The 25,464-nt window shown below is 37.3% G+C and overlaps 1 protein-coding gene across 4 annotated transcripts in view; it reads left to right on the forward strand.

Annotated features, from left to right (window-relative positions):
- Nucleotides 1-5,095: 5,095 nt before the first annotated feature.
- DGKB (diacylglycerol kinase beta) overlaps nucleotides 5,096-25,464 on the forward strand; it is a gene marked incomplete at both ends in the record, with an annotated part of 334,143 nt that continues 313,774 nt past the window's right edge. For all 4 annotated transcript variants that reach the window (XM_082014573.1, XM_082014575.1, XM_082014574.1 and 1 more), the window contains one exon: nucleotides 5,096-5,165. In XM_082014573.1, the coding sequence (XP_081870699.1) occupies nucleotides 5,096-5,165 (70 nt within the window). The remainder of the gene's footprint in view (nucleotides 5,166-25,464) is intronic.

Below are 25,464 nucleotides of genomic sequence, written 5' to 3' on the forward strand. Positions count from 1 at the left end.
CTTTGGTCTTGTTAGTAAAAAGAATGTACTTGCTTTCTGACCTGGTTGCAGAAGTTAATAGAGAAAACTGTTTCATGTGTATGTGTCAGCATGTGGTATCTGACATGCAAACATTCTCCTTTGGAAAATCCGTAATGTCACCCACAGTGAAATCACAGGATCCAGCTAACTGTGGTGAAGGTGTAGGACCTGATTGAAGGAAATACCAAGTACATTCTGTACAGAAAAGTTCTTGAAAAGCATAATTGCCTCAGCCTCCATAGCAATTAAGGTGTAAAATATTCTGTGTTATTTATTCCTATTGTTCAGGCAAAAATCACTAATCAGTCATGTTGTGGAGAACTGTAGTTTCCCTGGAAGGAAACTTGTTTCCTTAGGGTTCACGTTCTTTGTCTTTTTCTCTTCTTTCCCAATAAAAACATAAGCATACTAAAACAGAGGGAAAGGAGAGAAAAGCACTTGAAGGTCTCAGGCTTGTATAGCATGGAAGATGTTTACTTAAGATGTGTCATTTTGTCACCTGCACCCCTTCTCATCATCAGCCTTACCCTGTGTCCCCTTTATGGAATAACTGGCAATTAATGATGAAATTGTATGTGAGATGTACATTATGGAAGAGCTGGTAGAAAGCAAAAAATGGCTGAGTAGTTCCAAAAGCCAGCTTCTAGGCTGTTTTAGGCCTCCCTGTTATGGTGAACACAGAAAAGTCCCTTAAGGCATGCGTTGAGAAGAGTTTCATGCTTTCAGTCATGGCCGCGAGGATGGACCGCCCAGAAGAAGTCCTCCTGCCTTTCAGGAGGAAGCAGAGGGAGTTGAGTTGGTTGAGGAGCTGGACGTGTTTGCAGAGGCCACAAGCCTCCTCTGGAATCGAAGTTCGAAGCTGAACCCGGTATTTGTTGATTGGTTTTGTAGGACTGAAAGTAATTTCCCCCCCACACACACTTTCTGAAAACTCCTCTTTCCTTGCAGTGAGGACTTTGAGGTGTAATGAGATGATTTGAGAGTTGAGGTTGGTGTATAGGGGATGTATCTTTACATTTGTTTTTTCCTCCATTGTACATTCCTTTCTCTTCTCCTCTCCTCAGCCTTGTTTCTGCAGAGCAACTGAGGATTTCAGTGGCATGGGGAATTCCTGGAAATCTAAGTTTGTTAGCATTGTTGGCTGAATGCTAAGTAATTTGATTTGTAGATTTTTTTAACAAAGCTTTGCTTCCTAGTTTGGGTATGTGGCCTGGTAGGAATCCTGACAGAAAACCTAATAAACCCTCAAATCCAGAAAGAAAAACACATTATAAACAAGAAACTGGAATTCTAAGACTTACTATTGTCAGTGGATAGAGGAGGAAGAATTGTTTTCTAATTCTTCTTGTGATAAAATGAATAGTTTATTAATGTAGTCTTTCTAATTTCTCTCATTTGTAAGGCCTGCTTTGTGTCTGGTTGAGAGGGCTGTGAATCTTGCCGAAGCAGATATTAACAAAATGTGTGCACAGATACGAGTTTCCTGGAATAGGTCAAACTCTTAGAGGATCGGCAGCAGAGTTCCCTAGCTGACACTCTGTGTATTTTAACTGTATGCTATACTGTGTTTTTCAAAGTAATTTATCTCTGCATGGAGAGGTCAAATCACTGTTTGTATCTGTTTAGTGCTGCTGATCTTTATTTTGCTTGCCAGCAAGCACATTTGATTGATGTTTTAATTCAAGTTTGTGGTCTTTTTTTTTTTATTATTTTTAATTTTTACCTGTGTGATATTATCCCTGTTACTGCTTTCCTCTTCATGTACTTATGTATAGGTTTTTCACTGCGTGACCTTATGTATTGGGTTTTTATTGCATGACCTTCCTGGAGTACTGAGAAAAAGAACACTAAAATAAAGTTCAAAAGAATGCATTTAAATTAAATGCTACTGAAAAATATAATGTAAATTAATCTTTTCCTCTACAGAAATTAAGATATTGTGTAAGATAGAGGCGATCGTGAAAAGTTTAGCATAACAAATGGCACACAACATATAACAAAAATATGCATTGATAACTTTTGTCCTCAGCATCTGTATAATGTGCTTGACTTCTTATAGCTTCATTATTATCTGTATAAAATGGGAAAATGCCACTATAAAAGTTTTAACTGAAAACTGAAGGATGCAGGGAGGAGGGGCCTTTCTTTATTTAGGACTCGCCGGCAGCAGAATTTAATAGGAGGCTAAAAAAGGAAACCTCTATGAGGTTCCTTTTGCTGGTATTTTCCCCATTATGTTTCTGCATATTCCTGCATCATGCACACTGAGGTGGTGTATAGGACCTGGCTGCAGTCCAAAGACCAAGTCATCCTCAGAGGACTGTCTACCTCCCCATTACTGTTCCTGGATTAAACTTGGCAAATTAGTTCCACTAGATCCCCTGCAGTCTTCCCTTTCAAAGAAAGGAATTTGCACTTGGAGAGTTTTCCAAAATAATAGTGTAGCCTTAAACTCTGTTGTGTCTTCCATGATAACTCTGTTGGCTTACAAATAGGCTACATCTTCTTTCCTGTGGACTGCTGTGCCCATACTAAATTTTTCCATTGCTCCCATCTCATTCGGGTCATGTACCTTTTTTTTGTACCACTGTTTGTACGCAGTGGAGCCTGGGTGTCTGGTAAAGGGGAAAGGATATCAGAGGTGGTCATTTAGATCTGATGTTGGAGAAGGGGAAGTCAGTGGGAGAAGATCAGTTTTCACTGCCCATGTAGTGTGTGTATACAACAAACCCTGTAGACAGTGGTCAGCTAAAGGTATGGGACATGGATAGATTGGTCGGTTTAGAGCACACAGCAGTTCTTACCTCGCTAGCGATAGCAATTCTAGTGGTAGGCTGCTTATCACAAATATTCATATTAAATAATTGAGATAATCTCTAACTGTACAGCATTCAGCAATGTTAGCTTTTATAGGTAATGAAGCTAATGTAGTAAAGAATACAAAAAGTAGTACTGGATGAAATTGTGGTAGCATATTTTGGTTCTATTAAATCAACTATGCAAATATAAAACCATTTTCAGTAAAACCTAATCAGTTGTCAAGCATACGAGAAAAATATACCTGTTTGAAGAAATAAAACTCTCTTCAATACAATCTAATCAACTGCCAGAAATGAAACATCTCTAATTTGATTAAAATGTCCCTGTTGACCATAGTTATTTTCTCTTGTCATAAATAAGAGGTTCTCAAGACAGAATGATAGCTTTTCTTATTGAACATCACTTTTAGCTTTTGTAGTTACTGCCCTTTTTCTGGCACTGACGTTGATTCACTGCTGTTTGAAGGCCTTGCACTTGGCCAACATCATCCACATTAATGTTACTTTTTCTATCCCAATCTCCATGCTCATATTAATTTTTGTTAGTGTTTTTTTTTAGTGTTTCTAAATTAATTTCAGAAACATTTAATTAATATTTCTAGATGTTGCCCCTTCTAACTTATGTTTTATTCTAACTTGAGGAGATGAAGAGCAGAGGAATCTATTTTAAAAAGACAAGGCAGCTGCCAGGTAGTCTGTTGCACATTTGATGTGTTTGGATAGCCTTACTTGCTTATAATATAGGTACGTACACTCAAATTATTCACCAAGAAGAGCGTGAGCGCAATGAAATCATGCTGTAGGACTAAGGTGTCTTTCTTCCTGAATTTCTTTGTCCAGGAATGATACTCGTATATATGAGACAGGGAAAAAAGATGTTGTCTATCATTGGGTTAGTGTATCTTTCTTCATATGTGAATCTACTCTTTTTTTTTTTTCCCCCCTTCCCCCCTCGTGACCTGTTACTCCTTTTTCTTTCCTCTCCTAGCTGCCAACATCTCTTTCTCCGTAGCACTCTTTCCATTACTGTGTCAGTCTCTTCTGGTCTGAATTTTTCCTTTGCTCTTCTGACCCTTGGAAATGACACATTGCTAGGCGTATAAAGAGATTCCACTTATGGTCTAAAATTAGCTTTCTAGCCTAAACTTGTCATCTAGGCAACCTCTGTAATCAGTAGCAAAAGATAAATACCACAAGAAGGCAATTCATCACATTTTAAGATTATGTTGAAACTGGAGGGATTAATTGCTGTCTGGCTCACCTGTCTCTTTCTGCTGATTAAAGAGAGTGCCCTAGATGAGACCTCGGGTGAGGTACCCGACTTCCTCGTGGCTAAAATTAGATGAAAAGTATCCTACCTGTTGTGCAAGGAGTGGCGTTGGTAATGCATTGGCTTTGCAAGGTCTGTCCTACGGAGCTAAAAACTGCATAAAATCGGAATGAGATGGCACCCACAGTTTGATCTTTTTTTTTTTCCCTGTGCTGATTTGCAACAGTGCCAACGGTTATACTTGATTTTCAGTAGTGACTTCAGCAACGTTGTGCCATTCTAGAAATCAAACCCCTACTATTTTGTTAGAATAGTTAATATTTATATAGCTCTCATGAATTTCTCACCAAACTGCAGAATCCATTTCACTTTTGACATGGGAAATTAGAAGCTTCAAAACATTTCTGACAAGGCCACACAGCACTGTAAAAGACCGTAACTGGGTACAAACACGGTTACCTGAATCCCATTTTAAAATCATAGGGAACTGAGTTTAGTGATAGATAGTATCTAACATTGCAGTGGTTGTTACTGAAACAGAAAAACATAGGTGCACAAGGTGTCCAGACACAGTTTGATCATAAACAATCAATAATTTTTGATTATCAGTGCTGCACTTAAGCATTTGGAACTATAAAAATAAAATTTGGAAATGCATATAAAACTATTTATGGACAAATATTGTATGGAAAGATTTTGAGTAAAACTGTATGTAAGAAAATATTTATCAGTTACAATTATTTCAATAATTAAACTGGCATTTATGCTTATAATGCTTGATTTTCTTTTAACAGTGCTGTAGCTCACCACTGAACCAACACACCGGGAGCAGTTCGTAGCATCAAAAACTTCATCCACAAAGACTGATGCTATCTCTCCATTCTCTAAGCACTGTGAACTGAAGATACAAATCTTTATGGAGTTTATATCACCTGAGTCAAAGGGAATGTTTTTCTGATATTTAACGAGGACCCTTGCTGCCAGTATGACGACCCAGGAGAAGTGGGTTAACCTTAGTCCTGGAGAGTTCTCTCAGCTTCAGAAATATGCGGAATGTAAGTAATTTTAAAAATATGTGATTTTATGGCTAATTAAAAATCAAGAATATTTTGAATGAATGCAGAATATAACATTTTTATGTTACTAATTTTATTCACTATCAAGTAAGATGTTAAATTATGTTTTATGGTTATGTTTTTTAATCTAAAAGATATGTTCTTTGGAGGGAGGCAGAAATCACTTGGGGTCAGTAACTTTTTTTTTAAATATAACTGAACAATTATTAGTCAGTATGGTAGGATGTAGACTGACTATGGGTTTGGTGACTGTGGGTATTTGGAGAGCATATTTTTATGGCTTTGTCATCTTAAATTCACCATAACAGTTTGTAGGCCACTAGAGTGGGGTTTGTAATTAAAAAGAAAGCTTGCTCAGTCATGGAGGAAGCACGGAGATTTGAGGAGAAACACGTCTAGGTGTTCAATATGAAGATGTTTCTAATACTATAAACAATGTGAAGGACGAGCTGTCCTGTGAAAGAGCAGAAAACAAAAAACTCCCTAAGCTGAAGATCCAGCTCGTTAGTTATTGCTCAGACAAAACTTTCTTTAAGTTGCCTGGGCAACTTCAGTGGCCCAGAATTATGTGCTTAGAGGGCAGATACTGAACATGAGAAGTCAGATGTAGGAGGTGGTTTATGAAGCCTGATAAGAACTGAACTGGAAAAGGTCAAGAACATTAAGGAAATTTTCTTCTGTGATAAGTAATCTAAATTTATATTTCTAAAAACTGAGAAAATCTTATATGACTTATGGCTGTTGTTGATTTATTACTAAGGGAAACATTTGTATAGAAGGTCAAAATGAAGATGCTGATTGGTTTGGGGTTTTTTGTGCCTATGACAACAAGGTGTACACTTCATTGTATTTCAGTGTAGTCATTAACAGAATAATCATAAAATGATTGTTGGAGTTATCTTTAATTAGTGTGTTCCACTGGGATGTGATTGAGATTCATAATGTTTTCATGATTTCAAATTAAGCCAGGAATGATACTTTATATAGTACGTCATTGAACCACAAAAAAAAAAAAAAAAAAAGAAAAATCAGATAGAAATATTTACATGATGCTTTCTGGAACAGATGTATTTGAGTCTCACAGTTTTCTACAATTGCTGTATAGTTTAACGTATTCTATTTATTAACAAAGTATGTTTCCTCCCCATGCCACCTGCTTGTCTCAAAGGATAAGCTATAGAGATGAAGCAAATTTGCTCCCTATGCTGTTTTAAATCCTTAACGATGTTACTGAGTAAGGAGCTGTTTTGTTTCTCATTTCATAGTAGAATATAAGATGTTGATACCTGTTAAATCAGTTAGGACCTTCTCATTAAAAGAGGCCTTTAAGGTTTAGTATGAGTCTGAGAAATGAAAATATCCATGCTTTTTAGTAGTTCTTTTACTTTTATGTAACACACATAAACATTAAATAAAGGGAAACGATGCAATTACACAGAGCTTAAAAAGAACGCTTCCAAATTTTGTGTTGATGTTCCATTGCTTTCAGAGACCATTGCAAAGAAAATTTTGTATTTCACGTTTGATATGAATAAGCTTATTTCTTTTAAAATCCATCACCAAATGGATAGTCAACATAGCCTTTTTAAAAAAAATATTTACTTTTAAAATATTTTCCCAGGAAATAGTAAATATTTTCAGAATGATACTTCATTAATTTTTTTTTTTAATACCAGAAATTGAAGACTTCTAATAGAGATAGAACAGTTATGGTTGGGGGTTATTTTTCCTATGCATTCTTATAATTTCAGCCATCAATGCAGCATTTGCCAAAATATTTGTCATCTTCCTTATGGGAAAAAATGGCATTTAATATATTCCTTTTCTTGCTGCTTCCCTTTGTTTTTCCACCACTTCTTGCACACAACATAGTTCAGAGCCATTGCTTTAATAGAACAATTGGTATCAGGATAAAGTATTTGGAGAAATTGGTTGTATCTGTTTATGTTCAGGTTTGTGTGTGTATATAAAAGAATGACATTGTGTCTTTCAAGCTTCCTCTCCTTGTCTAGAATAGAAGGATGTTAGTTGTTCGAGAATGAGAAGTGTGATGCATCTTTGTATAAATAGTTACATTTCTGAGGCAATTAAAAAAAAAAATTGTTAATGGTGTATAGACTTTGATATATAATGCCAAGGGAATGTAACTTAGATATGGGCCTTCTTTGAATTTCTGTCCAATTTAATTTTGCTAAATGATTGAATAACAGTATCTTTAAATGTGTGGTTTAAGACTTCTAAAATGATTTTAAAAAAATGTTTAATTAGATCCAACATTTTTGAATATGATACATTTTAGTCAAACATGTAGAGATACAAAATGTTGCGACAGTAAATACCTTTACTCATTACAATATAGTAATTAAATTATGTGTAATTTTATGAAGTTTGAGTATATAATTGCTATGATATTTCATTGTCTTCGTTGAACATGGCAAGATAGCGAACTGAAAAATCACCAAATTTCTAGTAGACTTTGGCTGACTTGGTAGAATTATATTTCTTTAAAAAAAAGAAAAAAAAAATTGAAAAAGAAGAGACATTGCACACTTCTCTCCAGCATATGACTTGAGGTACCAGTGTGTCTCCTGCAGGAAGGAGAGATGATCTGGGTGTCAGAAGGTAACACTGTAGGGAGGTTTGACATTGTGGCAGTTGCCCACCGGCAAATGTTGGCATTGAGCCCCTAGCCTTGCCTCATGCTAAGGAGTGGATTCCACTGAAGGACTCTGCAATACAGCAGGGAATTGATAGTGAAGTGATTTGTTTTCCGCTTGCCTGCTGATATGTGGGGGTGTCATTTGGTCTGCATTTCGTTCAGTTTGTTGTATGGACTTTGCTTCATAAATTTTACCTAAATTACAACATTATTTTAACTATGGAAATTTTTAACAAATATACTTCCTTAAATTTACAAAATATGATATTTATAATCCCTATTTTAGTTTGAATCAGGTCTGAAGTGAGTACTGGATCAAAAAAACTCCTTCCAAAAACTTGTCTACCTTGGATGTCAGTGACTTTGGATCATACTCTTAGTGGCCGGTAGTCACATCTACTTAGTGAGGTCACTGGAATCAGCATTAGTTTTGTATAACTGTGGTGGGGTTCATCTTGGCTGGACACCAAGTGCCCAAACTGCTCTATCACTCCACAATCTCTTCCCCTGTTCTAGTGTGGGATCCCACCCGCAGGAGACAGTCTTCCATGAACTTCTGCAATGTGGTACTTCCCGCAGGCTGCAAGTTCTTCATGAACTGCTCCAGTCTGGATCCTTTCCACAGGGTGCTGTTCTTCAGGAACAGACTGCTCCAGCGCGGGTCCCCCGCAGGGTCACAGGTCCTGCCAGCAAACCTGCTCCAACATGGGCTTCTCTCCACAAGTCCTGCCAGGAGCCTGCTCCAGCCAAGGCTCTCCATGAGGCCACAGCCTCCTTCAGGCACATCCACCTGCTCCAGTGTGGGGTCCTCCGCAGGCTGCAGGTGGAGATCTGCTCCGTGGGCTGGAAGGGGACAGCCTGCCTCACCATGGTCTTCACCATGGGCTGCAGGGGAATATCTGCTCTGAAGACTGGAGCACCTCCTCTCTCTCTTTTGTCAGTGACCTTGGAGTCTGCAGAGTTTTTTCACTTACATGTTCTCACTCCTCTCTTTTTGCTGCTGCTGCGCAGCAGTTTTTCCCCCCTTCTTAAATATGTTATCACAGAGGCACTACCACCATCGCTGATGGGCTGAACTTTGGCCAGCGGTGGATCCATCTTGGAGCTGGCATACACTGACTCTGTCAGACATGGGGGAGGCTTCTGGCATCTTCCCACAGAAGCCACCCCTGTAGCCCCGCAGTACCAAAACCTTGCCATGCAAACCCAATACAAGAACAAATTGAAATATGAAAAGAACTGTTCTTTTAAGCTCATTATACAAACATACATTGGATTTTTTTCTAATCTGAGTCAATTTATGCAAGTGTTTGATAGTAAGATGCATAAGACTGAAAGAAAGTAGAACAGCCCTTCAAATAAGACCTGCAGAAATTAGTGTACACACATTTTGGTGCGCAAATAAAAAGTAATAATACTGAATGGTAAAGACTTCATTAGAAGAAAACATAGAGAAATTATTACACTGTTAGAGCATACTAGACTGACCTGAGCTCAGTGGGTAGAATTCAGAGTTCACACTTACACCTCTATATCATATTGCTATGCTCAAATATTAAGTATTGATGACCACAGCATCTACTAGCGTTGACACAGAACAGGTACCTTCAGCAGGTGAGCCCAAAGAAGGGGTGTGCTGAGATGACTTGTGCTAACCTGTAGGAAGGTTTAAGCACAGGGTGTATTTTGATTTCTGCTTCTGTTTGGAGCCTAAGTAAATTTGGTTAAGAAAGTTTGCTCATTTATTTTCAGGAGCGCAGTTTGTGTTCTGCCTTTCATGTGCTTATCCACACAGAAAATACTCTCTTTAAAATGTGTTTGCCAGTGTTTTGCATATTTTCTTGGTGGTCAGAAAAAACTCTTGAGAGTTCCCTTCTCAAGCTGAATCCCCTCAACCTAAGCGGGCTACCAAGTGAGATAGTGTTTTGCTTGTGTGACACCCCCAGCTGCTGCCCTCCACCCAAGCACACACCACCTTCCTGATCTGATAGCCTTAGTTTTGATCCAGTATTGGAAGGGGTGGTAACCCAGGCTATTCTACTGTATAGCAGACAGGGCACACTTGTAGGAGTTGAGGGATTTTGGTTTGAGTCTTTTGAGGTTGAATCTCAGTTTGAACCCATATCCTCAGTCTTTCCCCTAACCGGAAGGCACGTCTGTCTCACTTCCATCTGTTTTATGAAGATGACTGTTGCTGCCAGACTTCGCTGAAATTGGTCACATCTGCAAGTTACAGTTTTTGTGAGTAGCAGAGGAATGGGTCCATCCAGGTTCTAAGAGAGAAATTAAGTGTCTCTTTTTATCTTTAGACTGTAACAGAGCTTAGAAGGAGTATAGATGAGTTGCTTCGCTTCTGCATCAACTGACTTTAGTCATGTAAAGGAATTTTCAAACCCTATTGAGATACAGGCTGCAGAGGTAAGAAGCTTAAAGTACTTCCAGAGTTAGGTTAATATGTGCAGAACTGCAGCTGACTGAGTGTGAACATTATAGATCCATTTGTCCTGGGTTTAGAGGTCTGAATTCAGCCTAAATTCCCTTTTTAGTCACCGAAGTAGTTGTGTGAATCTTTCACTATGAAGCCTGTTAAACTCCTCACATGGATTCGGACAGGCACATGTCCTTTCCATTTTCTGACTGAAAGACACTTTGCTCCAGTTCAGTGTAGTTCCACTTTTAATTCATCTTTGGTCAGCTTGATGATAGCCTGTCTACTCTTGCAAGTATAGTTAAACAAGGACTGCTCCTACCTCTGTGTGCAAGATACTGTCCTTGGTATCCCATTGAGAAGTTCCTACCACATCTTGTCTGCCTGTCTTCTTCATCAAATATTTATAGTATGGTTCTCAGCTTTACCCAAGTGTATTGTCTGGTGAACACAAACTCTGAATATAAAATTTCTTTCCTGAATACATACCAGCTTTTCCCAGTTTCCCTAAATGTAACTGAACAGCAAAGGAGAATGAGTTCTCCACCGCTTGTTCCTTAATCACAAAATGCTTCCCTCTAAGCCACACTCAGAACTTAATAGTAAATGAATATCTTCCAGTAAATTAATCCAAGGACTATTCATAATTTTGTTTTACTGACTTATTTTCAAGCTCAATTCAAGGCAACTTTATACTTCCAAGTTAAGATCTTTCTTCATCTGCTCACCATACTTAAATGATTTGGGGCTTCCAATGAATTTTTTTGGAACGTTTTAAATATTACTTTAAAAAGAAGAAAAGTGTATTTCTAGAATTCAAAGAGCATATTACCTAATACTTGGCTCTTTGCAGTTAATATGCATGTGTGTGGTTTTTGGAAGGATAATTATTTCCAAAGGCAGTTCCTCTGTGTCCTCCTTGCTGGTCAAATTGAAAAAATCCTCTTTGCTCTTGTTCTGAAGTAGAGAATAGTAGGAAATATTTTGCATTAGATCTTTGCTGGGTTTTAAAATGCTCAGAAGAATACATGAAAAGAAAGAGAACTGAGATGTATGGTCATTATATAGTAGTAGTAACAAGAATAACACCACCAACAGTAATAATGTAACCCACACCAAATCCTGAAGATTCTAGGGAAATACATGCACTCAAGAGAAGAAAATTCTTACTTTTTTTCTGCTTTAGTTTTCATGGTCAATGCTGGCTGTGGGGAAGAAAGGCAAAAAAAAAGACATTTTCTGCATTAAAATGTCATTTGAAGTGCATAAGGCAATGTGCATACAGGACTTTTCAGGCAGAGACTGTTTCTTCTAAACCATATAGTACCAAGTACATGCACAGTTCTGTATTACTCCAAACAGCAGCCTGAGTTGTAAGGACATTAGAGAGAAACAATATAAATAGCTTCATTGTGATTATTACCTGTATGGTAAGTTTGATTAGTTTGGAGAGGGTTTTTTGTATCCTTTTTATTAAATGAAGCTTTATGGCTATTATAGTCCAAATTGTATGTTAAGGGAAGTTTAGAGGATCCTTCTGCAAAAGCAAGTGAGAAAATATTGAAGGGATTGGAAACAGTTAAAGCAAGACTGTTTCGTGGTTCAGCTAGGCTTTGAAAGAAAGAAGGAAGGTCTGCCCTTCCCTTAGTAGGTGGAGAGAGGCGGGGGAAAAGGCCTCTGAGTTCTGGCAGCATGTGCGCTCTGGGGAAATAGCTTGGTTTTGTGTTGTCCTTTTGAGTTTGTCAACAAAATGTGCCCTGAGGAAAAAGCCTGAAAAAGACTTTTTGCAAAACTTTTGGCAGTGATTTTTTCCCAGGCTGGTGGAGAGCTTAGGCAGACTGTCACAGCCCAAAGATAGAAATAGATGTTGGAGTGCTACTGAAATGGCTGTGAGAACAGGAACAGCATCAGCAGCTGCAGCATCTTTTGATATAGCATCAATAGCTACTGCAAGAACTAGACAGTGTAAGAATTTTATAGGGGAATAGGAAAGAGGAACGTGTGAAAGGGATCTCTGAAGAGAAATAGGAAGGCGAGCAGGAGTTTTGGTCCAGAATTAAGTTGCTAGAGACTGTTGGGTGGGTTTGATTCTGTGGCCCTCACAGATGGAAAAGATTTTCTTTCACAATGGGTATAAACGATAACCTGCGGGGAACTTCATCCGTGTGGCAGCTGGTCACCAGCAGCTATGGGCCATTATGCAATCCCCCGGGGTCCCAGGCTTCTAGTGCCACATGGAATTGTGCTAATTCTACTGAGGGAATGAGGGAATACAGACTGCTAAAACCAGCTATTTTTGGCTCTTTGGAAAGTGGAGAGAGAAAATTGCTGGTGACTACTGAGAACAGTTTTACCCCAAGTATTGGATTTTAGGAGTATGGTGTTTCTGCTGCTATTAGTAAAGATGGAGGAAATTAAGTTCTCCTGAAGTTTTGTCCAAGCCTGTTAGACTGGCTGAAAGATGGAGTCTGCCTGCGCTGCCTGTATGATATGCCATGCACTTGGAGAACTTCGTGGAGAAGGATGAGTCTAGTGAGAGATCCCCTTTGCATACAAGGCCTGTCAGGGATGGAGTGGCCAGAAAAAGGGGCCAGTTGATGATTCATGGGGTCTGAATCCTAATTCTAAGTCTGTGACTGAGGACTAAAAATCTGTCCAAGAGAAATCGGAGTCCCACTCAGGGGTTTGGTGGGGCACTCACTTAAGTTCTTCTGAGGGGTGAACTATGAACTATGCTTATTGATACAATACTGTGATTTTTTTCTTAAGATCCATTAATTTAAATCCCTGGTGTACATTCCTGTGTTGTACTAAGTTAGAGAAAATGGGATAGAAATATTATATCTGGCAGGTTTAGGCTTTAGTCAGATTTATTCTTAAAAAAAGCTGAACTCTGTCCAAAGGAAGGTGGTTATATACAGTTTGCACTAACGAGGATATTAGATGCAACTTTGACTCATGTTAGACTGAAATCCAGAATAGAAAAGCTACAAAGTTGTGAATTTATTTTTTGTTCAACCAATCATAGTTGGGACATGGCCTCTGATGATTGTTTCATTGATGAAATCGTGGGGGTTGGAGAGCTGGGCACCAATGTCAGCTGCAGAAGTATTAGTGGATTTCTTTGCTTTCTCTTATCAGGGATTCTGTGTTAGGTCTTGAAGAGGATGTAAGATAGGTATGATAAGCCGAGCATTTCTGAAGGAAAAAAGCTGCTAAATGTACAGTAATACAGTCTAATCTGGATCTCTGAGGTGGGCTTTTTAATGACTTAAAATGCTTAGTGTTCCTGCCATAATATATGCCTGTCTGTGACTAGCAGATGTATTTTTACCGAAACGGAAGCCAGTCAATTCTCCGGTTAACCTGCCTAGGGTAAACACTATCATATCAATTCTGTCCAGAACTGTAAGGAGGAACCTTCTCATGGCAGTCAGGTGGGATACTCAGGTGTATGGAGAACTTGTTTCCTGCTTTCATGCCCATACTGAAGAAAGGCATCCAACTTGTTTAAGATACGATAGGCTATTTAGGAAAAGGGACAAGGCAGTCTATCAAATTATTCAGGAGTTACTTTATTTCATTACAAAGGCAAATGCATTCAAGTCCTTTCAGTCCCTCTCAGGCTACTATATATTCTTAATTTAAAGCAATCTTTCAGGAACTAATGGCTTTCCTAGAACTCTATTTGAATAGTACACAGTAATGGCACAAATTAAAGTCACATTGAGTGACTTTGTGAGCATCCTAAAAGTGATCTTATTACAGTATTATGTTCATGTCTTAGCTAATTTCAGGCATCCTCCCCGTCTTCTGACTGCAAGAAAATTCATATGCCTCCTGCAGGGAGGAAGATAGTGAATTTGTATGCATTTGTGACTATCAGATGGGAAAATTGGAACATACTTTGCTGTTTACAAGATACCCTATTCCTCTGCAGAACAGAGGATGCTCCCAGAAATATCTGACTTGTTCAGGAGTTCTGATATAAAGGGATTATAGCCAGCAAAATGCAAGATTATTTTTGCTGCTGCATGCTGTTGACTGGAGACTGATAGCAAGAGGTCATATATCATAACAGAAAGAGACTTAGTCCATTTAGTAAAAGCAGTGAAGGCAATAGGCCTTTAGAGCAAACCTCTAATTCAAAATTTTTAAAGATGCTGACAGATTGGTCATGCATGTTTACTCATTCTCACTGAGCAGTGAAACACAGTAGTTCAGTACAATACAGATACTGAATTGGTGGTGCTGAGACTGGATAGTGTTTGACCTTTATTTTTAGGATAACTGTATTATTTTCTAGATTGTGCTACTAAGTTTCCAATGTTTCCACTGAGTGTAGTGGCTGTTTAGGTATCTGGGAAAGATTAACTCAGTCAGAGCTCTAGCACTGCCAACAGTAAGTAACAGGGTTTGTGTTAACTCTTAGACATGCAGATAGATCCATGGTTCTTAAATAATATGGTCAGGCTCACAAATGCTGGGCCTTTGTTGCAATAGAAGGGAATTATAAATCTTTAGGGGAAAAGTCAATGACTATGCATTTCCATTTTCAAGGATTTTGTTGCAACAAGCAAATCTAAAGAGTTCCTACAAAGTCCAAAATAGAAATCCTAGTTCTTAAGTTTCTGTGGCTGTGAGATCCATGGTATGCGGTGACTGGCAGTGATACCTCCTGTCTTAAAATCCTGAAAGGCAAATAGTGTCATCTCACCTTGGTTTCTGTTTCCTCTGCCAAGAATAATGATTTCTTTCTAGAATTGAAGCTGCACGGATATACACTGCCAGTCATTAAAGCTCGGTGTTGCAGCATCACCCGCTACTGGCGTTGAACAGATATTGTGGTTATTACAAAACTGACATATGGTCATAAAATTACTGAACGTGTATTTATACACCATAAAATGTATAAACATTGATTATGCCTTTGTTACATTTCCTGTGTTTCTATGTATCTTCGATATTTCTTTTCCTTTATTGTTTGGTTGTTTCTATGGACATTTGCATGTAAACAGTGAGACGCTTTTGTTTCTTAAGAGTTCATCTGCTGCTATTGCTTATTCCCTATTATAAAGATTTGGTGGATAATTCAATTGGTTGCTGTGGAAATGAGCCTGATGTCACAAACAGAGAATTACAGTTCACCAAGCCTTGAAGAAACAAAACGAAGGGAGAATGGACTAATTGAGGAGCCGTGTGACTGTGGCAGAATCTCAGCTCTCATTAAAAGCATGTATTTTTAGCCTTTGTGTTTCTATAGAAGAGTTTGAGAGTGTAATTCAAATGATGACGATCCATGACTCATCAGACAAACTGAAAAAATAGCTGTGAGGGAAAGGATGATCCCTCTTTGCTTTTATGGGATTAGAACTTAAAGAACCAGTAGCTTGTGGTGGGTCCTCTCAGCCCAGCAGAGTTTCATATGCCTGAAGAGAGAAGGGGAAAGCTGGAAAGCTGCTTGTCCAACTCATCCACTGAAAAAATATACTTTGCTATTAGCATTACCGCTTTACGCTGTTCTGCCTCTCCTGGATTGCTGAAGAAAGGAAGCAAAGCTGCCTTCCTTGTTGCTCTTGAGAACAGGAGATAGGTTGCTCTTGATGGTTCCAATGGAGAATTAGAGGCCTCTGAAGAAGAGTGGGCTTAGGGCTGCCTGATGGTGTCAGAAGGCGTCTCTCCCTGTGACATTTGTCAGGGTTGAAGGGCCCTGGATTGCATTTTTCTCTGCTGTTTTCTGCCAATTAAAAGAAGCAAAAATTTTAAATGTGCTTATAATTATGCATGTTTTCATTGTCTTTTTTCAAGCACTAAAAATACATTGCTTTTTGTGTGGCTTTGGAAGATTTTTAGCGGGTATTATGGCGTGTCACTGCATAGTTTTGTTGGCTGCATTGCAAAATGTAATGGCTTTTTGAGGACATTACTGATTGCCAAATTTGTTTTTAGAACTGTCAGATTTCGTGTGGTTTATAATTTGTGCTTTTATTAAAACCAGTATAGAATATTGAGAAAAGATCTTGTGATTATATTCCAATATAGTATTTTCCTGCATAGTTTCTGAAAATATAAATTATTGATTTTATTTTCAACATATAAGTTTATAAATAACTTACATAATTGAGACACTCAAATTCATTGTAGCTGTAATGATAGTTATTGATAATGAATTTGTTTTGAAGAACATATTTCCCAGAATTAACTGGACTAGTAATAGAAGTTTTCATTCATGAAGGCATACCGAATAGCTTTAAAATGCTTTTGGTGACTGTTGGTTGTTTGTTGTTGGTTTTGTGTTTGTTTGGTTGTTGTTGGGTTTTTTTTTTGTCTGTTTTTGTTTGTTTTTTTTTTTAAGTAAAGGGCCATTTCTATTTTTTAATATGTTATTTCTGTTTGAAATTCACTACAGAGATGGGACAGAATCTAGCATCCTTACCTCTATTAGAATAGGTTAATTAAAAACCCTGGCAGTCATTATTGATATCACTGCTTTTGAAGAAAGCATAGGCTGTATATTGTATAAGAGTCTATATTTTGTAGAGGTTGAAATGAATGGAAGGAAACACAGTGAAAATTTTAGACGGTTATGAGAGCAGAATGGGAAGACAATTTGTATACTAAGTATGTGTCTGAGTGCTTTATTGAAGAGCGGCACTTCAGTACTGGATAGGCTCTAAGAGTTTGAGAAATTATTGAAATTTTACTAGAGGTGATGAAAGCAGATTGAAGAGATGCAAAGAAAAAGAGTGAGATAAGTACATTACTCTGGTTTTGAACTAAGGTTACAAATAAATGGTAACTGTACCATTTTAGCAACATGAATATAGGAGACTCAGGGTTCCTGGGATGAAAAAGATTAAAGTCTTGAAGGGGAAAAGTTATAAACATAATTGAAAATTAATCCATGGGAAAACAAAACAAAACAAAGGGCTTCAAATAAAATTGGAGTCTATCAACTTTTGGTAGACCAAAATTCATGGATCTGTGCTATTTTTATAACTCATAGGTAATGCACTGAGTGATTTAAGGAAACTGATTGAAGAACAGATCTTAGAAACAGACGATTAGGACAAAATCAGAGTAGACTTTTAAAGAGTCAGAACAGCAGACAGGAGCTAAAACAGAGATCATGACTTAAAGGCTGATTTTTGGAAATTCTTATTTGACATTGGGGTGTTTGGTCATAAATATAATTAAAAAAAAATTATGAAAAACAAATGGTGAGATTGAGAGGAATGACCTGGGGCAAAAGGAAGAGAATTCAAGTAGGACCTTAGTGGCTAGCCAACTTTATCTTTTAACAGTGATTTAAATATTTCGTCTTCTGTAGAGAGGCCTGTAGAAGCTTTTCTATGAATTCTTTGTTATTAAAATCTGTGAAAATGTGCACAAGTGCTATTATTTTTGATTCTAAAGCTTGACTACTTATTTAGCTAATTTTGGCTGAGGGTGAATCCAAATAAGTACTCAAACTGGAATTTGAAATATGCCATTTACATTCCCTTTGGAGGTGCTCTTACTCTAGAATAAATCAGAAATGATTATTAATTCAGAATTATTTTAGTGGGTAATATGTTAGTTAATTAGGAATTAGCTAATACTTAAACGAATACTGATCCATTTCATATTCCTTTGTTTGTTTTAAGTATATAACCATATTTTTATTTTTACTTCAGACACAATGAATTTTGTCATGTTGCTTATCAAGTCCAAGCTCATTATTTCATCTATGGTCTAACATGTGGTACCTCCAAAGAGGACCACGATATCCCCAAATATATATATATACACACACACACACTATATCATAGTATATGACACTGTGATATAATTTTAAATTATCAGTTCTTTAAGATGATTCTGGGAGCTTAAGGGATCCACAGAAAGAATCACAAAATATAATTAGGTTGTCCCCAATGATACAAAAGCACATTCTGATGTATTTCCCAGTGCAACTATGTGTTTAAATTAAAGCATGCACTGAAGTTTTTCTGGATTAGGTTTTGAGAAGCAAGTGCCAGAGTAGCACTTACTTCTAATAGCGTTCTAGAGATGTAATGACTGCTTATGTAGGAGGACTATTAAATTGCTCTTCAAATTGCAAACTCTCCAAGACAGACTCTACTCCTAAGATAAATACTTTGCAGCTCTGTGTACACATTGAATCTTAAAGTTATCCAATCTCCTGTTTTTAAAAATAACCTGAATAAGTTTACTCTAGATTTTATGGTTTTCCTACCATTAAGAGCTTTCATAAAAACCTGAGTTTCTTTTTTTCCCCCCTCCTTTTTTTCCATCCCCATTTTGTTATCTAGCCACAAAACCTGTGTAGCATCTTTGGCTAACACCACCTCTCCCCTCCCTCCCCTCAAAAAACCAAAACAACTTCCCCCAAACAAATCCAGTCATCTCTACAGTGTAGCATCCTGTCCCTGGGAGATATGCATCTGAAAAGTTTTGTAAGGGTTGCAGGCACAAATATGTTAATCGTTATTCAGGATCTGTCTTGACATAAAAAGCAATACCAAACTTCGCATAATTATGCACAATGGGTTATAATCACATCTCCATTTAATTATTTTAGTGGAAACTAGCAATATGGTCTCTGCATTACAGACACTCTTTGGCTTGAAACTGAGTCAGACCTCATTGAGTGCTGTGTTGCTTCTAGTGAATAAAGCTGCATAAACTGCTCTAAATAGCTTGGGTTAGTGAATAAGGAAGATATCATGTCATTGCATTTTTGTATGTTAAACTTGCCAGTTAATGTGTACTTCAGCTTTTATCCTGAAATATGTTATTTAAGGTAAGGAACGACATAATTTTATTGGATATGAATGCCCACCTGAGATGTTATATGTACGGAAAGTTCTTCTCTCCGATGCAGAAAGAATGTCATGTCCTGTCCTGTTTTTCCCTTTCACGAGTCATGTAGTAGCAATCGGGGATACACAAGAGCTCTGTTCATATGGGTTTGCTGTTCATGCTGCCGGTGGTAGAGAAGTTGTGTTCACTTGCTGCTGGCTGCTGCGCAAATTATAGTGCCAAAGAGTGGTATGTGTGGTGTTCTGAGGTGGTAATTAAGGCAAACTCCATTAGCGTTTTTAATTGTGATTAGTCTTGTATATAGCAGCAGGTGAGTTTTTATAAGTGATCCTCTTATTCAGGCTATTAATACATCACTATGAACTTGTCTTTAAGAGCATGCTAGTGTTTTCAGGCCAAGCTTCTTACAGACCACATACCCATACCTCTATCTTTAAAAAACGAAGAGTGATATAATAAAACATACACCCACAGTTCTCAGCTAGTTTTAGCTTAGAAGTGTTAATCATCTGCTGTGTTTTACAGATTGTGGAATATCTCTGGGGATTTGATTTCTGTATTACTAAATGCCTGTGTTTACTTGCTCAGTCTTTTCCGTAAGTGCTGTCTCAATGCCCTATTCTGTTTTGAGGAGTGGATTCTTCCTCATTTTCTTTCTCCTTCTGTGAAAGAAAGGAAATGTTTCCCGTTTCTTCCACCTGTTTAGTTATTACAAACCACTAGTAGTTGTCGTGTAAAAACAAAACAGATGGAAGAAATAGGAAACATTTTCATTCCTTTCCCAAAAGGAGAAGGAGAACAAAGTCCTTCATCATAGCAGATTTTTATTATTTTCACTATGCATTTTTTCTTAATCAGTTTTTAGTTTTAACAGTTATGGAGAACATCAGTCTTGTCCTAATCCTTCATGAAACAACACTTCACCAGGAGAGATTCCTAGTTTTTATTGATATTTTCAATTTAATGTTAGTAATAGTCTTCCATGTAATTTGGAAAAAAATATTTTCTTTGCATACATATTGTTTTTTTTTCTCCCCCACTATACATATTTAGTCTTAGATAAAGATCTGGTGGCTTATGCTGCATAACTTCAATGATCAATGGAGCTTTGTAAAAATGGATACTCCCAGCCCTTGCCAAATAACCATCAGTAGATAGCTTTGGAGCTTGTTCTCAGAGCCCAGATTTTTCAAATGGCTCTTTTGGTTGGCATCCAGTTGCATTTTGAAATTTTACGCAGTAATGCTGTTGAACTAGTAATTCTAACAGTCATTTTAGGGGAATGTAGAATGTTCTGCTCCTTTTACATTTTCAGGTCTGGAAATTCAAATAACATCTTAAAACATCTAAGTGTTTTTTAGCAGTCTGTTTTTGGAGTTTTGAAAAAACTGAGAAAATTAATTTTAAATCTTCCTGACTCATAAAAATTAAATTTTGTTTTAACAATGTTAATTTGTACAGGGCATGCATCACTGTTCTCTATGAAATTAATTAATTATCAATATTTTTTCTGAAAAGACCATCCCATTTCATTCTATCATGCTTTCTCTATTTTTAATCACAGTAAGAACATTGTAGATTTTTAAAATTACGTGAACCCTTTGCCTTAAAAAATGGTGCAGATCAAGTACAAACATGGAGGGAGTGAACAAAGAGGCAGGCAGATAAGGTCTAATTTTCATTAGGTAGTTATTTTGATTAAAGGTTTGCAAGTGTGTAGCCACCTGGAATAAAACATAAGTAACTAGGAAGCACAGGCGAAAAAAGCAGTAGCAACTAAGAAGATTGGAGACATTTTGGATGAAATAATGCAAAAATAAAGTCCAAGAGGAAGGAAAACTTAATGGTAAGGAAGGTAGTATGTGTGAAATGATCAAGGGTTTATGTGAGGGTTGGAATAAAGAGAAAAGCTACAGAACTGGGAAGAAGGTAAGGTGAGAATAGAAAAATATACAGTATTCCTCTGGTGGAGGAATTCATTCATTGTGTTTTCAGAAAAGTAAGAAGTAATGCTTTATAAAATTTGTATTTGTTTTTCTGTATTCAAATTATCTACTGAATTGCACGCAAGCTTTTAAACAACTTGAATTATAGCTGTTCCCTTTAAAATTGGCCAGAGGTCAATTTTTGATCTTTGTAAAGTGCTCAGTGCCTTCACAGGACACACAGCAGGCTGAAGAGGAAGCCTTCATTCTGATTTTCCTGCTTTTTTGTGGTTATAATTAACTCCGTATGATGCACATCGTTGTATTTGTGATTAAAGTTTCCAGGGAATGACTTGAATTCTGATAGCAAGAAAATGGTGTATTTTCTGTACGCAGCGTGAGTCCAGCGCCGGCATGGACTTTGCTAACATGCTGCTTTGTTGAGCTTTTGAGAAGCTCCAGCTGCCTTCAGGCTGTCCTCCTTCTTCATGCTCTCAGCAGCAGTTTAGCAAGTGTCACCCCTACCCATTTCAGATGGGTGTCCCCATTTCCACCCCTTCCCTGCCAGGATTCCTGTCCTCCCCCTTCATCTCTCCACCATCCTCTTGCAGCAGTGCCATGTCCAGTCCCCACACAAACAGCTCTCCCCTTCTGCTTAAGGCCATCCTTATCACCCTGTTTGGCAAGGGAACGAACGCTCATGGGTGAAAAAAAGAACCTGCGTAGAATCAAAAGGGGCTCTGTGTGTGTACCGACGTTGTGGACGCTGTCTCGGATCTTCTTAGGAGAAGAAAAGGCTGTCATGTTTGGGAATTTCCCAGAGAAGCAACATGCTTGTGCTATGCTTTACACTGCAAAGATTCCTAAGCTAGAAATGAGCAGTAAGCTGGTGCAGCAGCACAGCTGGAATCTATTTTCAGTTTATTTCAGGAGCTCTAGAATTCCTCCAGCACCTGATTCAAGTTAATCAGAGTAATAGTGCTATTTGTAGGCACACAGAACAACAGATTCTTTTGATAAAACATTGCGGTGAAACATTTATGTGTTTACAGAATTAAATATTTCAATATTGGGGAAAAAAAAGTAACGTGAAATCTAATTGTGAAAGAATATAAAGCTTGGGTTTGTGGGAATATGTTGTCTACTGCAGCATTTGGTTTTCTTTTTAACAAAGGAAATTTCTACCACAAATTTTATCAGGTTGTTTTGATGGGACAAAAGCAAATAGTTTGCACAATGTTATATTAAATGTAACGTTTAAATACAAGTAAAATCATTCAAGAGAGATATCTGTATTGCCTTAGGATTTTGATGTGGGTGATCTTGTTTCTGAAGGCAGCTCAAAAATTTCAACCTTTACTTTATTGTCTAAAATAAGTTATCCTCCTGTCTAGCCATTTTATTTATATTCCTATCCATATCTTATCTTGGGTGGTGGTTGTTTTGTTGTTTTTTTTTTTCAGATTTAGAGTTGTGAGAAGACAGAAGATGGGTGTAAATCATAGATTCTTTATTTTATTGTGACTTATGAATATATTCTCTGGTTTGCACTCTGTGACACTAAGATATTCTGACAAGGGTCTGGCATATTTCTTAATGGTGCAGAGGATTGTGCGTCACTACTTTCAGGAGACTGTGTTGTTATTATATGACTTATCTTGAAACCATGATCTCATACATATTGAAAGCTAGTCAGTCATTTATTCTCTTGTCATTTTTTAAACGCACAGTCTGCGATAAGCTCTATTTTACCATGCGCACATGGTATTAGAAAAGCATTAGAACAAAACCACGTCATTGCTCTGTAAGAAACTTGAGCATAAATGTGGCTACAATTTGCTTATATGCCTAATCAGAGACCCCATCCAAGCTTAAGAATTTACCTTGTAAGAGAATGAACAAGAACATACGGGGCTGGGGCTGCAGGAGAAGTGGAACAGCCCAGCATGGCATGGATCATCGTAAATGCCAAGCAAAAATGACATATCCTATATTTATTGTTAATTATATTTGTTAGGGAAGCATGTTACCTGCTAAATAGCATTCAGTAAGTTCTGGTTTACAGTTGTTTTATGTTTGTCTATACAGTGGTATTTAAAACATATGATAGGTTGTAATAAAGCATGGTACCATTGCTTAAGGAAAACCATACTGCTCAGCTTATCCCCATAGACATTACAGTTTATCTTTCCTTGAGATGAAATGTCTTGATTTCTTTTAATAAGATGTTGTCTACTGTGTATTGCACTTACTGCATGCCTGGCAGTCTCCAGGACTTCCAATGTCTTTTTTTCAAGAACAGATGCCTTGGGTTAAAATGTTCTAGAGCAGCATTTTTACAACAGAGGTATTCAAATGTTTTGCCTTTTCTAATTTTGAAACAGGATATAACACAGGAAAGGAAGACCCCAGCTTGAAAAGCAAGGGAAAAGTCTAAAACATTTCCTTTACCATCCTTTGACAAAGCTCTGAAGCCCCTGAAGTCTAGTTTTGGTTTTCTTTCCTTTGTACCCTCTGATGTCTTGCACTGATTCGACCAACTTTCCTTTTCCTCAACTTTTCCTGAACCAAGGCAAGCTATGCCTAATAAGCTTGATCTCCACAAGCAGTTGCATCAAAAATTTCACAGAAGGCTTGCTTTTCCATTTACTTGGAATGTAACTCCACTGGAATTGGAATGTAGTTCTCTCTCAGCTAGTCTGTTCCCCAGGTTTTTAAATAAATTTATTCCCAGTCATCCTCTTTCCTCTTTTTCTTTGCTTAAATTGAACTATTTTGTTAACATATTACTACAGTTAAATATTTTTAATAATCAGACTTATGAAACACTTAGAATGTTCAGCTGCAAGTTAACAACGAACACAAAAATTTGAGAAAAGTTAAGGTTCTGCTTGTGACTATAATTTCCTATTTTTGAATGCTCTGATACTAACTTGTAATGTTTGGGGTTTTTTCCTCATGTAGAGGAAAATACTCCATCCATTCAATGGAGTATCTTCAATTCAGTAAAGAATGTCATGTTTTCAGATCATGAGAAAGTTAAGATTTCTGGAAACTTGGAAAATGATGAGATCATACTTTTAGATTCTTTAAGGTCTTTGTAAGTGATAGAGCATTTCTGAGAGTTTTTCCTCTTTGAGATACATTAGTTACAACTTGAAAGAAAAGGTATGATGGAGCAAATGAAGTGAAGAAGGGAAGAAGATCAGAAGAACCAACTTTTCTTCCCTCTTCTGTTTTGCCTTGCTATTTTTGAAGTCTCATCTGCTTCTTCCTATCTTTCCTTCTTCTCATCTTTTCTTTGTCTTCTCTTGTTCGTTTTATCCTTTTTGGTGATTAACTCTTCATCCTTCTTTCCTTTGCATGTCTTTTCTGCCTGCTGTTGCTCTGACAGATCATCTTTGCTGAAATTATCTTGATCTTAGATGCTCTGGACTGTATCATTGTTAATCTTACTAACTGAACACTATAAAATTAAATAAACAAACCTGTCCTGTGTGAGCATACTGAGGTAGAAGTGGATGGGTTAGGAAGAGAGTGTTGTTAGTTCATTACTGTTATGTTGCCTTTTGCCCGTGGCAACATTAAGTTGATGAATGCCAGTGTCATGTTACTGGTATTTTGCTACTAGGCTAGATAACTTAATGTTGTTATAATGTGTGTATTTGAGGGCTTATGTTTTTTATATTAAGCTTACAGTAGACATTTATCTTTTTCTTCTAAATATTCATTGAATTTAGCATAGGGGCATATCTTTGTAGTTTGAAGCATAGGTGACAGAAAAGATGTTTTAAAGAAAAAGATTTGTTTATCTCCTTCCCAATGTTTTTTACCTAAGCTGTAATATTATGGATTGGCAAGGTAAATGATTTTTGCTCCAAAGGTTGTTGATTTTTGACAGGATTTGTGGCAGGGATGATTTACGGAAGACCTAACCAAAAATGGGGAATTAATTTGTGATTTGGAAACAAATTTTGGTGAGGAAATTCTTAGTGAGCTTGCCAGAAATTGCTAAAAGATGTTCTGACCATAATGACAGGTAAATGACAAAATTACTTTATAAAAATTAGTGATTTAATCAGTCTTGTACTTATAGTAACTGTCCATAGTGGGTGTTAACCTGTAATGGTCCTTTCCATGGAATGAATCGGTACAGTATATGCATTGTGCCATTTTATAATAGACCTATCATAGGGCTGCATGTTTCTATAGAGGAGAGTGGTAGTAAAAATTTGATGATATAAGTATGCAGAAGTAAAACTAACTCAGAGTATGGTCACATTATAGTCACAGTGATTGTCTCTCTACACAGCTTTAAAGGAACTGGCTTACTTTAGCCGCTTTTGATACCTCAAGAATAAATTTTTGACACGGAGGAAGTCAGTATACTTTTTAAAATCTGTGAAAATGAGGTCTGTGCTGATACATCTGTACTTTTAT

This window comes from Phaethon aethereus (genome assembly GCF_964289735.1).
Source record: "Phaethon aethereus genome assembly, chromosome: 2".
In the NCBI taxonomy this organism is placed as follows: Eukaryota; Metazoa; Chordata; class Aves; order Phaethontiformes; family Phaethontidae; genus Phaethon; species Phaethon aethereus.